Here is a 15,253-nt window from a genome sequence, read left to right as displayed (position 1 = left end):
ATTAAGCGAATCAATTCACATCCCCGTATTCGTAGAAGAAAAAAAAAATGGAAACTGCTCGTGCCGCCATCTAGCGGAGGCCGCCGAAACTAAGTCGAAGACGCGTATGTACCTGAGTGCGCGAACATGGCTGCCGGTGTCGCCTCTGTCACCTGTCTGCCCCGCGACGGTCGGAGAACCGCCCCACTCCATCTCAATTTTCGTCAGGTAGAAATGCCGTTCGCGGTCCGAGTGTAAGGAAAGAATGGCCGAGAATTTGGATAAACGACCGTCGAAAGGCATCCTCAAGTCGTCGAGCAGTTTCGACAACCATGAGACCTCCCGGTAAGCGATTCGTCACGTGACGGAGCACCGCCTGTCATGCTTATTTTTATAACCTACGTAATCGACGATTGAAATATTTTGGTAGCCGCGACGGGTCGAATCGTGCGAGGAATCAAATCTTTGTTTACATTGACACTCGCCGGCCTTTCCAACGCTTCGATCTAGCAAATTCATGTTTCCGCTATAATTTATTACTGTAATAAGTGTACTGTATATAACGCATGTACAAATTTCTGTGGAAGGGCTGTTCTGTGTCATGTTTCCTATACATATATATATACGAGTACGTATATACATATGGATTCCCTTATATTCATTTAATCCCTTCATTTTAATCTTTTTCATTAAACACATGCGTTGGATAGCTTGTCGTGACTATTAGTGACTCTGGGAATCGTTCTTTTGTGTAGCGCTTTAGATTTATGGAGTAACGTTGACATCATGAATGAATATGCATCGAACGGCAGTTTGAGGGGGGAACTGTCGAGTACTTGTCAGAGTTCTGTGTTATCCGGGATTATTATGACGCGAACAACTTCTGAAATAATCCTATTTATGTTGTCGCTGCTGTTGTAATATTTTAGCACAGATGTATTTGCTGTCGATTTACATGGGATTTGTCTGATCGATAGTTTTGACTTTTCGTCAGAGCTCGGAAGGGTTTCTAGGTTGTTATTTATGTTTCGAATTAACTTGTTGAAGTTATGACGTTCTGTTCGCTGTTTCAGGGCAAACAAGGAGACCAAATGGGATGAAATGAATATTATTGCAACGTTACATCCTGCGGAGAAGGATTATGGCCACATGAAAATTGACGAGCCAAAGACGCCGTATAATTACGAAGGCATGGAGCACGAACGGGAGCCGGACCAGTTGGATGCCTCGACGATTGCAATAAAGTGAGTAGTTCATCCAAGTTTCATGTTATCACTAATTCAAACCATACTGCAGAAATCTAAATACTTCGCCCGATAAGTTATTTGATTGAATCGATAACATTTTTGCTAGTTCAGCTATGGAATATCATTAATGATGAAGAGAACGTCTGACGTTAGTTGAACGTTTGTATGATGTAAGCTGTTTAAGAGTTTCAACGTCACTTTACTGTACGTGTATTCGAGGTTCTGCAGTATGGCTTCTGTAATTATTTTCCACTTCTTCCAGGCTTTCAGGTTTCGCAATGTGTTCGTACTCCGTAATAAACCATGCTTCCAATATCTGCGACGTAGGCATGCTCATTCGAGTCTTGTATAATTCCGTATCATCGAAACTATTTCTTACAATTTCATGCCAGCTTATTAATACATGCAATACATGATTATAGTTTCAGTCGATGAGCAGCGGTCAAGCTCAGACCCAACGATAAAATCCTCTCCGATATGCTTAAGAAATAAAAAGAAAAATGTCATTAGACCGTCTCTTAAAGAATCATTATCTATTATTAGATATCTTATCACATGGCCTAGGTAATTGGAAATTAAATAACAATCTCTTACAAGACATAACGGTAGAGAAACTCAAAATTCTCCGCTGAAATTTTGTAAAGGGTGCGGTGCCTTTGAAAATCCTTTGAAAATTATCCAACCCGGAGAAATCAGTTTCACGCTCTATGGGGGTAAATTTGGTCGTAAAAAGTGGAGTACGTAACGTGGCGAAAAAAAAAGAAAAGAAAAAAAAAATCCTCCATGGTTTAGTCGAATACCAGGACTCCGTTCAATCGCCCTGCAACTAGAGCGGAAACGACGCTTTATTACCCCGATATTACCCTTTGCCGATACAAAGTGTCCTGTAACGGCGAATGAATAAAGTTTTTCCCCTATTGCGGAAATGTCGGTCGGGGGAAAAAAAAAAAAGAGAATCGAAATCCTCCCTTCAAGTACCCCCAAAATTAAGGAAAATTAATTATACCAGCTTGGGCGTTAGAGAGAAAATATCTAAACCGCAGTTTAAACACGCCATTTTTATTTTATTTATTTTTTTCTTCCCCCTTCCATTTAACACTCCCGAGGGAGGATTTAAAGAGGGCGACCGAAATATTTGGACTGCGGTTTAAAGTACTTTTCTTTTTATTTTAACACTCTTGGGGCGGGATATATTTACGAGTGGCGAGTAAATTTAAACTGCCGTTTAAGCGGAACCGCTGAAGTTTTTCTATTAGCGCTTCCTCCTCTATTCTTTTTCTTTTATTAGCCGTTTTGGACCTATCCCAACAACTTGAAAGTACGGGGCCGGTAATTTGCGAAAGGAGAAGGGCGAATAGTAGTGCTTTAAAAATGATAAAACCTCGCTCCTTTATTTAATCACTTTTTAATTTAAAGACGTTTAATTCAGGTTGATACTACATTGTACGGAAAAATTATCTATGTAAAAGGGCTCGGAGAAATTATGGAATATTCGGATACCGGAGATGTTAGGGGATTGTTAAATGTATTATTTCCATTTGTACTATTTTTCTTACTTTTTCTCTTTATTTGCAACCCATCCGTTAAAATGATGAGAGGCACTTCATCATTTAAAACTTCACCGGAAAATCGGAGCGGTATTTGTTTCCTAAATAAATAGGGAATTTTGTTAACCAAATCGTTTCAAACTTTATAATGTGAATATGGGGGTTATAACGAAGGTCCTGACACTCATGAGATTTCCATTTAAAAATAATTTATTGTATAGGCTGACTCTTTGATATCTCATTAAGGTGATATGAAAGTGTGGTATATACATACCAGAAAGTGAAAATATTAATAAAGCTTTTCTCCAAACTGGGTGCACCGAATTGTCTGAAACATTAACACGTGATTACGGAGGCCCTAAGGAATAGCGCACTGCTCGTGAAATTTCTTATTTCGAAAAAAAAAAAATTTTTCTACATATCTGGGACAAGAACGAAAAAAGATGTATTTTTTTTTGTTTGAAAAATGAAATTTCACGGGCAGCGCGTTCTTCCTTGTCGCTTCCATAATCACGTGTTAAAGTTTGAGATAATTCAGAGCACCCAGTTTGGATAAAAGTTTGATAAATATTTTGATTTTTTTTTTATGTGTATAGAATGACCCTTTCATATCACCTTAATTGACCGTTTAATAAATATTAGCTGGACTGGCGTATGACCGGCAACTCTCATTGACGATCAGCCGTTTTCGAAAAAAAAAATTTTCTACTTATCTGGGACAAGAACGAAAAAAGATGTATTTTTTTTTTCTTTGAAAAATGAAATTTCACGGGCAGCGCGTTCTTCCTTAGGGCCTCCATAATCACGTGTTAAAGTTTGAGATAATTCGGTGCACCCAGTTTGGATAAAAGTTTGATAAATATTTGGATTTTTTTTTTTATGTGTATAGAACGACCCTTTCATATCACCTTAATTGACCGTTTAATAAATATTAGCTGTACTGGCGTATGTAACTCTCATTGACGATCGGCCGGTATCGTTACGACGTGCAAATGCCTTGCGGTAATTGTCGGTGAACCGATGCCGGGCACTTAGATGGGCAATTACCGGAGATGGAGGCCTGGACGTACCTTAACCTTGGTCGGAATCAAGCTACCAATTGTGCCCAATCGGCCGAGAAGCTAAGCGCATCTCCAAAGGATGTCCTACTTCGAGAGCCGGCCTCGAATTACCTCGGCGGAAAAGAAAAACCGGGCACCAACAACGAGACGAGGAGAGTCCATCAAGCCCGGAAGCTGCGAAGCTCTGAAAAGCGAGGAAGAGAATTTACGAGGGAGTTCAGGAAGAAGAAGGAGAGTCGCACATCCCGCAAAAACGCGGCCGAAACTCGGCGTTTATTTTNATATTTATTCACTCCTTTCACCTTGTTAAGGCGATAGTTTAATCGACGTCGATATTGTAAAATCCGTATGTGACTTTTTTGGTGGCGATGCCACTTTCGATACTCAAGTGTTAACATTAGCTGGCGCGCCACGTTACCGGCATTTTTATATTTATCTTCATGTTTTTTATAGTGTATGGCGAGAATGATACGAACTGAACCGTTTTATATGTCATTTCGGTGAAGTTATGGTGAAAAGATCTATGTAAAAGTATCGATAATCCTGGGAACTCATTGTTATAAAGACTGTTTAGGACCGACGTCGCCATCTGTGAGGTTTGGCTGTAACTAAATTTTTTTTTCTCGGTAAGAACGAGTGGCACCCACGAGACAAGCCGGCATTCTCTTGCAATCGTTCGTGAATGTATTTTTCATATTTTAGCATCTGACTCTGTAATATTCCATTTTTGTGGTGTTCTACATTGTTCGTTATAGGTCCTGAAGCTCTTCATTTTTTATTCTTAGCCTCCGAGAAGCGCAAAACAGCGAATACGTGCACGGGCCACGCCATGTTGTTTCTAGTCCATGATAAATAAATATTGTTTTCATGAAAAATGATATTTCATGAGCTTCAGGACCCAATTTAGAGCCTCCGTAGTAAAATTTGAGACGAATTGGTACACTCAATTCGTAGAATATTTTCTTTAACGATTTAATATCATCTTATGGCCTCCATAATCACTAAAATGTCAAGTGATTCGGTGCACCTAGTTTGAAAAAGTGTTTTCAAAATAGTGGCATTCTCTCTCTCTTTTTTTTTTTTTCTTTTAGTTTCCAACCGTAATTATGGGAGGACGTCCTTTCGCTGAATGGCGATGAAAATTGCGGGGAAGTAATGCCGCGAGCTGGAGGCGATGCAAATTTTGAATTTTATATACTTTATATTTATATCTTTTTCTTTGCAGGGGAAAATACCATGCGATGTCCTACCTAATGACGGGAACAGTTCTCGGGAATAATGATGCGAGTCTCGATTTATGTTTTTGGTGTTTTTTTCTAGTTTTTCCTCTTTCTTATTTTAATCAAATGAGGCCTGATATGGAGACTTCAGTTTTAGAGGGAATCATTTTCTGGCGGGAACGGTATCACGCGAATGCAACGATTTTTTTTTTTTTTGAAAAGTGGGGTTTCCGAGACTTCGATGGCTTCAAAATATTGGCCTGTTTCGAAAACGATTAAAAAATCGAGAAAAGCACGATTTAATAATGGAGAACTGCAGAATTCAAAAATCGAGGATGCACGATTCAAAAATCGAGAAATGCACGATCTGATAATGGAGAATAGCAGAATTGAAAAATCGAGTAGATATCTATTGAAATAAATGAAAGGAAGGGCGATTTAAAAATCGTAAAAGCAGGATTCGCGAAAGAGGGACTTTAGAAATGCTTGCAGGGACTTTATGTTTATCGGCATTGGAAAGATTTTAGCATTTAACAGTCCCTCCCCCTTTATCTCCGCAATCTGTATAAATTTCCTTGGTCCGTTATCGGTCGTACCGGAAGTCTCGCGTGCAGTTCGAAAATCGCAGTCCATTATCGGGAAATAAAGTTGCGCCCAAGTGGAGGTAAGGAAAATCCCGTCGTAACATTACTTCGATTTCCCCCGAGGCTCGAGCCCGTTTGAAAATCGCGCAATAAAAGCCGGAGAATACCGCATTATCGTCATATTTCGGATTTCCACTCGCTTACCGGCGGTTTTTTATTTTTATCCCCCTTTTTTTTATTTTTCCAACACAAAACGGCCCCGAGCTTTTTTACGACTCGCCAAACGCGGGGGATAAGGGAGGAGAATTTTCCCTCGGTGAAAAATCGATTTTCCCGCCACTCTTAAACACGTCCTGGTAAACAATGCAGACAATGCAACGGAACGAGACAATACGACGACGATTGAAAATACAAAACAATGCTATTACCGGTTTATTTAACTAGCCCTACATTTGTTGTTTTTTTTTTCTCAACTCCCACTTTCACATCCCCGACCCATAAAAATATTACCGAAGAGAGCGATAAGGATTTTAATATTGAAAAAAAGCCTCCATATTCACTCAACCTAATATATGTGCCCATAATTATGAAAGTGGTCTAAGTCAAAATTAAAAAAAAAAAAATGAGTTTATCAGTTATTTCACGCCATATTATTTCAAACGAAATTAATTCAATGTAATTTCGAAACCAAAAATATATGACTTAGACCACTTTCATAATTATGGGCACATATATATATTTTTTTTCTGTTGTTAATAACCGAAATTAATTTTTTACGCAGACTGGAATCTGCAGAAATTCCGTAATTACGTTTCTCCCATTTCCTCGGGGACTCGTTACGGAAATCGTCGTCGATAAGTCGAGAAAAATCGCATTATGGTCGAAATCCTCAGATTTTGGATTTCTAGTCGCATGCCGACGATTTTTCAACAAAATGGCCTCACGTTTTACGACCTGCTAGGGGAGAATTTATTCCATAAAAAATCGACCCCCTTGCACCTTTAACCCTGACTTCTTTTCCGCTCGTACTATTAAACGCGGTTAAATAAATATTACCAGATGCGTGTACCACAATTGGGATTTTCATTTTCCTTTATCCAGGTTTCCGGCAACTGCACTCGGAAAAATGTAACAAAATTTATTCCCATAAAATAGGCAACTATTGAAGGTATACAAATTATTACATAGGTTTGTTTTACTCCTCGAAATGTGTTGTAAACATTGGTGATGTAAAATAGACGAGGTAGAGATGTATTAATTTTATTTATAGATTTTTCACGACTGATGTGAACGATGTCGTTTGTAAATAGGCGAGGTATAAATCGGTGGAAATAATTTTGTAATAATTATTGGGGGGGTTTTCTTGCTATTGTTAGTAACGTTTGTCGTCTCAGGAGGCGTTTCTGAAATCCCGGTCACTTTATCCAGATATAAATCTCTCTCGGAGAATTCCATCGTAATACCTATTTCTTCGATTTTCTCGGGGACTCGTTTCAACATCGCACAATAAAGGCTCGGGAATCCGCATTATCGTCATATTTCGGATTTCCGCCCACTTGCCGTCGATTTTCACAACAAAACTTCCTCACGTTTCACGAATCGCGGAAATAGGGACGCGAGAGGTTGAGTTTCCTCTGTTGAATATCGTCTTTCCAGAGTTATTAAACACGTCAACACAAAGAACAGATTTCACCCTTTTAACCCATTTTCTTCTTCGGATGAAAAAAAAAAAAAGATTGGCGGTGAAATTGAAATTTGCAAACATTGGCTTTCCGATATTGAGTGACAATTTGTTTCCGGAATTTACGATTTATATTCATTTTTTATTAAATTGGGATGTTGATACAAGAGGAAGAAAAAATGCTCCAAGATTTCCTGAAAATCCTGTAATCCTGCATTGAGAATATAAGAAGAGAATTCATCGAACCATACGGATATTTCTTTGGTACCGTTCAAAGAAATATCCGTATAAATTGTCCGAAATAAATTGTCGTAATTCCGAGGAAACGTTGAACCCAATTTATTCGAGTCTGAGTGAAATAATTATTCGGTTAGGAAAATGTTTCTTTGGTACTGTTTAAATGATTTTTTTTCTCAGTGCAGGTAAATCGAAAAAAATAGGAGTGAATTAATTATTCGTTTGGGTTAGGAAAATATTTCTTTGGTACTGTTTAAATGATTTTTTTTCTCTCAGTGCAGGTAAACCGCATTTGCGGTTTCGGGTGGTAATTCCAAAAATTGGAGTGAATTAATTATTCGTTTGGGTTAGGAAGATATTTCTTTGGTACTGTTTAAATGATTTTTTTTTCTCTCAGTGCAGGTAAACCGCATTTGCGGTTTCGGGTGGTAATTCCAAAAATAGGAGTGAATTATTCGTTTGGGTTAGGAAGATATTTCTTTGGTATTGTTTAAATGATTTTTTTTTCTCTCAGTGCAGGTAAACCGCATTTGCGGTTTCGGGTGGTAATTCCAAAAATTGGAGTGAATTATTCGTTTGGGTTAGGAAGATATTTCTTTGGTACTGTTTAAATGATTTTTTTTTCTCTCAGTGTAGGTAAACCGCATTTGCGGTTTCGGCTGGTAATTCGAGAAATAGGAGTTCGTTATCCGGTAACAAAGTGGCAACCGGGGAATTGCGCCCTTCATAACGTTTCTTCGATTTCCTCGGGGACTCGTGCCCGTTTTGAAAGTCGCACTATAAAAGCCGGGTATATACGGCATTATCGCCATATTTCGGATCTGGCTCGGTTTTTCAGCAAATCCTTTTCGCCCTTTACGACCCAAGAGATGCAGACGAGAACGCGAGGCGGTAAAAGGGGAATTTCCTCGGTCAAGGATCGATCTCTCTCTTTCTTTCTCTCTTTTCCACCAGTTTTAGATATCTCTCGGTCGACGGGATGCAGACGGACGTTACGTCGAACATATTTTTCGGATTTTTCGAGCACGGTTCTCTCCATATCGAACGGGGAAATATATCAGGAGCTTTAACGTGTCGGCTTGTTATTCCGACTAGGCAGGACTTGCGGAATATAAATTGCGGGAGCGGTTTTCGAAAGCTTCCGATGGAGGATTTATCGCCCTGACTACATTGTTGGGATAATTCGATCCTCTTCATCTTTCATACTTGCATATAAATGAACAAAGAATTTTTTATGGATTTTTTCGTCGTTGGATAATATTGGAAATTATTCATATACTTATCGATGCGAATGTATTATTGGGATGATTCATTCCTGTTCATCTTTTATACTTGCATATAAATGAACAAAGAATTTTTTATGGATTTTTTCGTCGTTGGATAATATTGGAAATTATTCATATATTTATCGATGGGATTACATTGTTGAGATAATTTATTCCAGTTCATCTTTCATACTTGCATATAAATGTACAAAGAATTTTTTATGGATTTTTTCATCGTTGGATAATATTGGAAATTATTTATATATTTATCGATGGGATGCATTGTTGGGGTAATAATCTTACCCCCTCCGAGTTTCCACACCTGTGTAAAAACGTAGAAAGGGTTTAACACATTCTACTTGTTATTACATTAAATTTCAAGTTTATACGTTTTCACGGGTATTGTTTAAAAAAATTCTAAAAAGTTTCTGGACCCAAGTCCAACTTTTCCCAACATGGATTGTTCTTTGTCTCTACGGTACAGATACATGGAGACTCAACGAATGAAAATAATCCATTGCCTCTCCCATGTACGTGATCGGCGAAAAAGAAGTGGAGGAAATTCTCCCTATTTCCATCTAATCTATCACGCGAAACCCCACTCGATAAGAAGAAAAACGGGGGCCCCGAAAAATATCGCATTATCGCCGGATTTCGAATCGCCGCCTCGCCCGAGTTTTTCAGTAAAGAGCAGCCCCGTGTTTTACGACTTACGAAATGCAGAGGAGAATGGAGGCCGTAAAAGGGGGATTTCCTACGTTGAAAATCAATCTTTAGTGGCCGGGAAATATAGGCGGCCGCGATGGCGGAAAAAGCGGGGGGAAGGAAAAAAGAAAAGAAAAAAAAAAGGTGGAGGAAAGGAGTTCCCTCGCGGTCCCTATATCTCTAGGGGGGGAATTTTTGCCATAGGATTTGCCAAGAATTCCGCCCCTTAAGGAGACTCTAGGGACCCCCCAAAGGGGTGTGAGATGCATATATATATATATATATGTGACAAATACATATATACACACCCTATCTTTCCCGAGGATTATATTGATGGAATGAAAGTTGCAAATTTCGACCCGGATGCGTAAAATGGGGCGGGGGACGTAATTTTCAAATGGTGCGCAGAATGGGGGATTTTCTGGTGAGAGAAAAAAAAAATGGAGAAAAAAGGGGATGAGTCCCTGGGGAGATATCGTCTTCTTGTTAGACTGTAGGGTGGTGAAAGGAAAGATAAAAAAAATTCAGAAGATATCCTGGAAAATAAAAATTCGAATCCATCTCTGCATCTCGTTGCTCCGTCTCGCAGGGGGGCTGATACTATTTTCTTTTTCCCCCCTTTTTTTTTATTCAGATTCTCGAAGACTATCTCGCCTTGAGAAAGATCCTCCCTAGAAAGAAGTACGAGAGCTTCCTATTTGCACTCGGGCCTATTTTGACGGGAGGAAAGTTGCGAATTTCTTCCTGGATCTGCAAAATGGGGCGCCTCCACCCGAGGGAGGAGGGGGCGTTATTTCGAAGTCGGGCACACAACGGGGGATTTTCTGGGGGCTGTGGAAAGAAAAAAAAGAGAGAGAGAGAAAGGGGGATAGGACCCTCGAGATATTGGCACCTTCTGGGCTCGATGGCTCGTAAACCTACTTCACGGGAGACGAGCCATTATTTCACGTAAGCTCGCGTGTAAAAAAGATTGGCCCGCTGCCATTCCGGTCCGGACATCCTCCTTACCTTTGTATTTTTACCGACGTTTCGCTTGTTTCTCCATTGTTTTTTTTCGCTCTCTTTCCTTCCTTACACTTTTTCTTTTCTCACTCGCTTCAAGGTGATATGAAAGAGTCAGCCTATATATACATCAGATATGTATATGTGAGAGGTCCAATCCTTGGGGAAAGTATTCAAGTTTTTCCAGGTGAATAGGAAGGCTCTAATGTAGGCCCTGAAACTCGTGAAATTTGATTTTTTAGAAGAAAAAATTTATTTATTTATCATGGAAAAATTTAGTTCCAGCTGAACGTCACAGATGGCGACGTCGGTCCTTAATAGTCGTTAGAATAATGAATTCCCGTGATTATAGACAGTTTTACGTCGATCTCTTCGTCATTACTTCACCGAAATGACATATGGAAAGCTTTAGTTCGTATCATTATCAACGTGGACTGTAAAAGACGTCAATATAAGTATAAATGTCGGTAAAGTGACGCGCCAGCTTACGTTCCCACTTGGGTATTAAAAATGACGTTACCACCAAAAAGAGTATAGATGAACTTTCCATGAAATATTGTTTAAATTGCGAATTTTATTTTAGACTTGCAATTTTCTTTTTCCAGATTGGCTCAGAGTGACAAACCGAAGGCTTTCGAGCTCTCGAGTGAAGACGAGGACGAAGAGACGCCCGAAGAACGAGGTATATGTCGTAAATCCTGTTCTTCTTCTTTTTTAATCCCTTGACGAAGGAAAAGCCCTGTACAAAATCTTGAGGCACGTTTTTGCGATTTACGGGGGGAATTTTCATCCGACCTAGGACATTTTACTCGGGAGCTTTATTTCGTGCAAACTGGGTTTTTCAATTTTTTTTTTTTTCTCTTTCCCGTCAGATAATAATTTAGTAGACAACAGATTTGTAGAGTTGTATGTGGCAGATCCTTATCATGTCTTTTCTTTTGTCTTCGAACTGGGTGTACGGAATTCTCCCAAACTTGACAACGTGAACATGGAGGCCATAAGGAAGGTCCTGACACCCACAAGATTTGAATGTTTAGAAAATTAGTTTATAGGCGTTTGAAAAGTTTTTTCATGAAAAAATGAAATTTCCTGAGGGACCTTCCTTACAGTCTCCACTGAGGTCTGAAAGGATTCGGCACACCCAGTTAAGGGAAAAGGTCCATTCTTCGGATGGTAGTCTTTATAAAGCCCCTTAAATAAATTGTGGAAAAATCTCTGTCTTAAAAAAAATTAATATTATTTCAGAAAAGAGGAAGGCGTTCGAGGCGAAGAGGAAGGGCCACTACAGGGAGTGGCAGGCCGTTCAATTGGCTCGCAAGAAGTGTTTGGACTCTTCTGACGAGCAAGAAGACGACACCGACAACGGGAACGATCTGCAAATGGACGAAGTGCCGAGCACTCACTTTAAATGCCTGTTTCCTTGCACGAGCAAACGAGATTCTAACTCGCCCCCGCCTAACTGATTGCACCCGAGAATTGGCCGGTCAAGTCGCGACCGAAGAGGGAAGATACGACGAGAGTGGAAGATTAGAGAAGAGGGAAAACGTAAAAGTAATAAGTAAAAAAGAAACGCGGAAAGAGACAATTGGGAGGCCGCACTTGCAAGATACCACGGCTCTAACGATGATATTATCCTTTAACATTGCGCCAGGATCAAGCATCAATACATCAGCAATCCGTAGATCGTTCTGCGTTCTCGATTAGTAGATACAAAACGAAAGGGTGGAAAGAAAGAGAGAGAAAAAGTGACCGTGTGGTGAGATGCTTATTTTAGAGGTTGTACGAGGTGCTTAATTATTGTTATTATATATATATACATATATTATATATATATTTTTTTTCTTAGACACGACCTAGTCTAAGAACTTGACATAACCTCTGCAAGGATACATTATGTGGTAAGCCTAAGTGTAATTAATCGCGAGGACTTTACTTCCGCTTTCTAAGGCTCTGCGTTAACGACGTCTGATGAATGATCTAAGTATTATGTATATTGTATGTATATTAAACCGCATACTGTATTCTTGTCCTCTAATCTCGAGTAATAGATACTGCGTATCTGGATCCGCACTCCCGACGATCTATTTTCGAAATTTTCGTTTTCTTATGAGGGAGCCGTCTACGATGGAAGGATTTAGGATAACTGATATTGAATAAATAGCGATACGTTTTATCTACATGTATAAATCATGGCTCCGATCCTCTCGCATGCTCCCTAAATTCTTAATCCTTGTGAGCTTTTTTAAGCCCCGACCTCGAGATGAAATGTTTATTAATTTGTAATTTAAGGTGGGATTTCTTTTTCTTCATTGTGTATTTAACATTTAGGTATGTTCTTTTCGGCCTGGCAGAGTCGAAGTAGGACTTGGTTTATACATGCTAAATCCGTTGTTCTTAATTGTTTTATGTATTCTTTCTCTTGGAAGGGAAGGATGATTAATTTGTTTAATCAATTTTGAGTTGCGCAGAACGATGACGTATTTTTTTTTAAATCTTGACCTTAAATTATATTTATATGTAGTAATTAGAATTTAATTTATATTTTCATGCATATCCAAATTTGGACGCCGTGGGTTCCCATTTAGGAAATGCTTAATCAACAATTTCGGACGCTCGTAAGGACGCCATTTTTTCCAGTTTGATTGACGTGTCTTGTCGCGAGTTCGAAATTAGACTTTAACTTATATTTTCATGCAAATCCAATTTTGGACGGTGATATAAATCCGTGGGTTCCCATTTAGGAAACGTTTAATCAATCATCTTGGACGCTCGTAGGGACGCCATTTTTCCAGTTTGATTGACGTGTCTTGTCGCGGGTTTCAGGAAATTTGCCTGACTTTATAATTGTTTAATTCCGACGATCCACGTACTGCATAAGCACCAGTCGCGGTAGGGTCGCGACCTAAATATCACGCTGATGGTTTGATTACAGTGTTGGCCTGATTTATCGATTCAATAAGGACCGAGTGGTAAATAATACTCGGGAATAAGGAATGCTGAAAGTTACATTATTAAGGCAGCCATTCCGGGGGAATGTTTCATCGATTCAGGGGAAATTCTACACTGGCCGCTGGGTAGAAAAATCGATGACACTCGTAGCCCCTCTTAATATGCAAATATGTCTACTCCATCTAACTGCCTGAAAAAGAATTACACAAAATGTAATTAAATTAAAGAAAAAAAAATGAGAAATTAAATTTGAAAGTAACATTTCATTCGGCGAAGACTGACAAGTCTTCCAGTGCTCGCCAAAAAAATTATATTTTCAATTTAAGCTTCTCATTTTTCCTGCATTTTATTACATTGTTTTTAATTTATTTTTTTTTTATTTCGTTTAGACGTAATGTTGGAATGTATGGTACATGCATTTGAAAAGCATTTTTTTTAAACATGTGGTATTTCACTTTGGAAATGAAATTGCAGTTAATGGCGATGCCATTGAAAAAACTGCAAGGGTACGGCGAGTTTATGAGCCGCCATTTTGGAATTCGCGAAGGCGCTTCTAGGTAGCTATATATGGTGTAATGCGGAAAGTGGTTTCCGGGAAATTTCATCGTTATCGGCGATGGGCATCGCCGGATGCAAATCAAAAAGATTTACACCCGGAGGAGTGCCAGAGTTTCGGAAAGTTACTTTAACTTACTTCTTCTCCGGCGATTCCGCAATCCTTGGCCTTCGCCTGCAGTGAATGCAAAGCACTTTTAATTCAAGGGCCGCGGTATTTATGGTTACTCGTCCTTCCCTTTCCTTGGGTATTCTCTACTTGTTTTGGCCCTTTTAGAACTTTTCGAGGGCGACTGCAATCGCCGTTTAAATGGAGTTTTCATTTCGGGGTGAATCTCATTTCAGCGCCCACAAGATGGCGTCTTTCCGGACGGTGAGTCACGAGAGGAAGAGTTTGTTATAATTGTCTTGCAGGAGGATCTTCGAGAGGAAAATTACAGCGAATAAAGGCGAAAGAAAGGGGCTTTTGTAAGGAGATGGTAGAAATTCAGTTTTTTTTTTAATTTGTCCATAGGTTTTCTTAACATCAACAATCGCCATTTAAATAGTTTTCAATTCGGAGTGAATCTCATTTCAGCGCCAAGATGGCGTCTTTCCAGACGGTGAGTCACGAGAGGAAGAGTTTATTATAATTGTCTTGCAGGAGGATCTTCGAGAGGAAAATTACAGCGAATAAAGGCGAAAGGAATGGGCTTTTGTGAGGGGATGGTAGAAATTTCAGTTTTTTTTTTAATTTGTCCATAGATGTTCTTAACATCAACAGGCGAAAGGAACGGGCTTTTGTAAGAGGATGGTAGAAATTTTAGTTTTTTTAGATAATTTCTTCGTAGGGGTTCTTAACATTTTTTATAAAAAATGAAATTTTAGGAGAGTCAAAACTTTCCTTATAGCCTCTGTATATACATTGTGATGTTTTGAAACGATTCGGTACATTCAGTTCGGGGAAAAGTTTCATGAACGATCGACCCCTTGGATGCCACTTTCACATCCCCTTAAGGGGGCCAGAAATCGATGCAAGAGGACGCATTAAGAGTGCTTCTCTTCCCGAAGGTTTTTCAAACTTTCGCGAGGAATAACGAACCCTTTAAAAGTTCTTTAGGGGCACCTCGTGTTATCTGAAATATGTACTCGGGCGCATACTTGAAAACTCCATCGCGCCGGTGCAAAGCCAAACTTGTTGAGTTCAGTTTACTCTTTTAAAGTGTACAGGAAATATCGAAC

The 15,253-nt window shown here is 39.3% G+C and overlaps 1 protein-coding gene across 2 annotated transcripts; it reads left to right on the top strand.

Annotated features, from left to right (window-relative positions):
- Positions 1 to 128: 128 nt before the first annotated feature.
- On the top strand, positions 129 to 12,705 carry LOC105703769 (protein phosphatase inhibitor 2). 2 transcript variants are annotated; one of them, XM_012432415.2, is made up of 4 exons: positions 129 to 324; positions 1,053 to 1,223; positions 11,134 to 11,210; positions 11,774 to 12,705. In XM_012432415.2, exons 1-4 carry the CDS (start codon positions 245 to 247, stop codon positions 11,989 to 11,991), a joined length of 546 nt encoding a protein of 181 aa, XP_012287838.1. In that variant the 5' UTR covers positions 129 to 244; the 3' UTR covers positions 11,992 to 12,705. The 2 variants fall into 2 exon arrangements, with proteins under 2 accessions (XP_012287838.1, XP_012287839.1); XM_012432416.2 differs by lacking the exon at positions 129 to 324 and adding an exon at positions 413 to 607.
- Positions 12,706 to 15,253: the final 2,548 nt, after the last annotated feature.

The sequence above is a fragment of the Orussus abietinus genome, unplaced genomic scaffold, assembly GCF_000612105.2.
Source record: "Orussus abietinus isolate OABI.00-Male unplaced genomic scaffold, Oabi_2.0 scaffold43, whole genome shotgun sequence".
In the NCBI taxonomy this organism is placed as follows: domain Eukaryota; kingdom Metazoa; phylum Arthropoda; class Insecta; order Hymenoptera; family Orussidae; genus Orussus; species Orussus abietinus.
The sequence above is the reverse complement of the archived record's forward strand: the minus strand, read 5'-3'. Positions and strand labels throughout refer to the sequence as shown.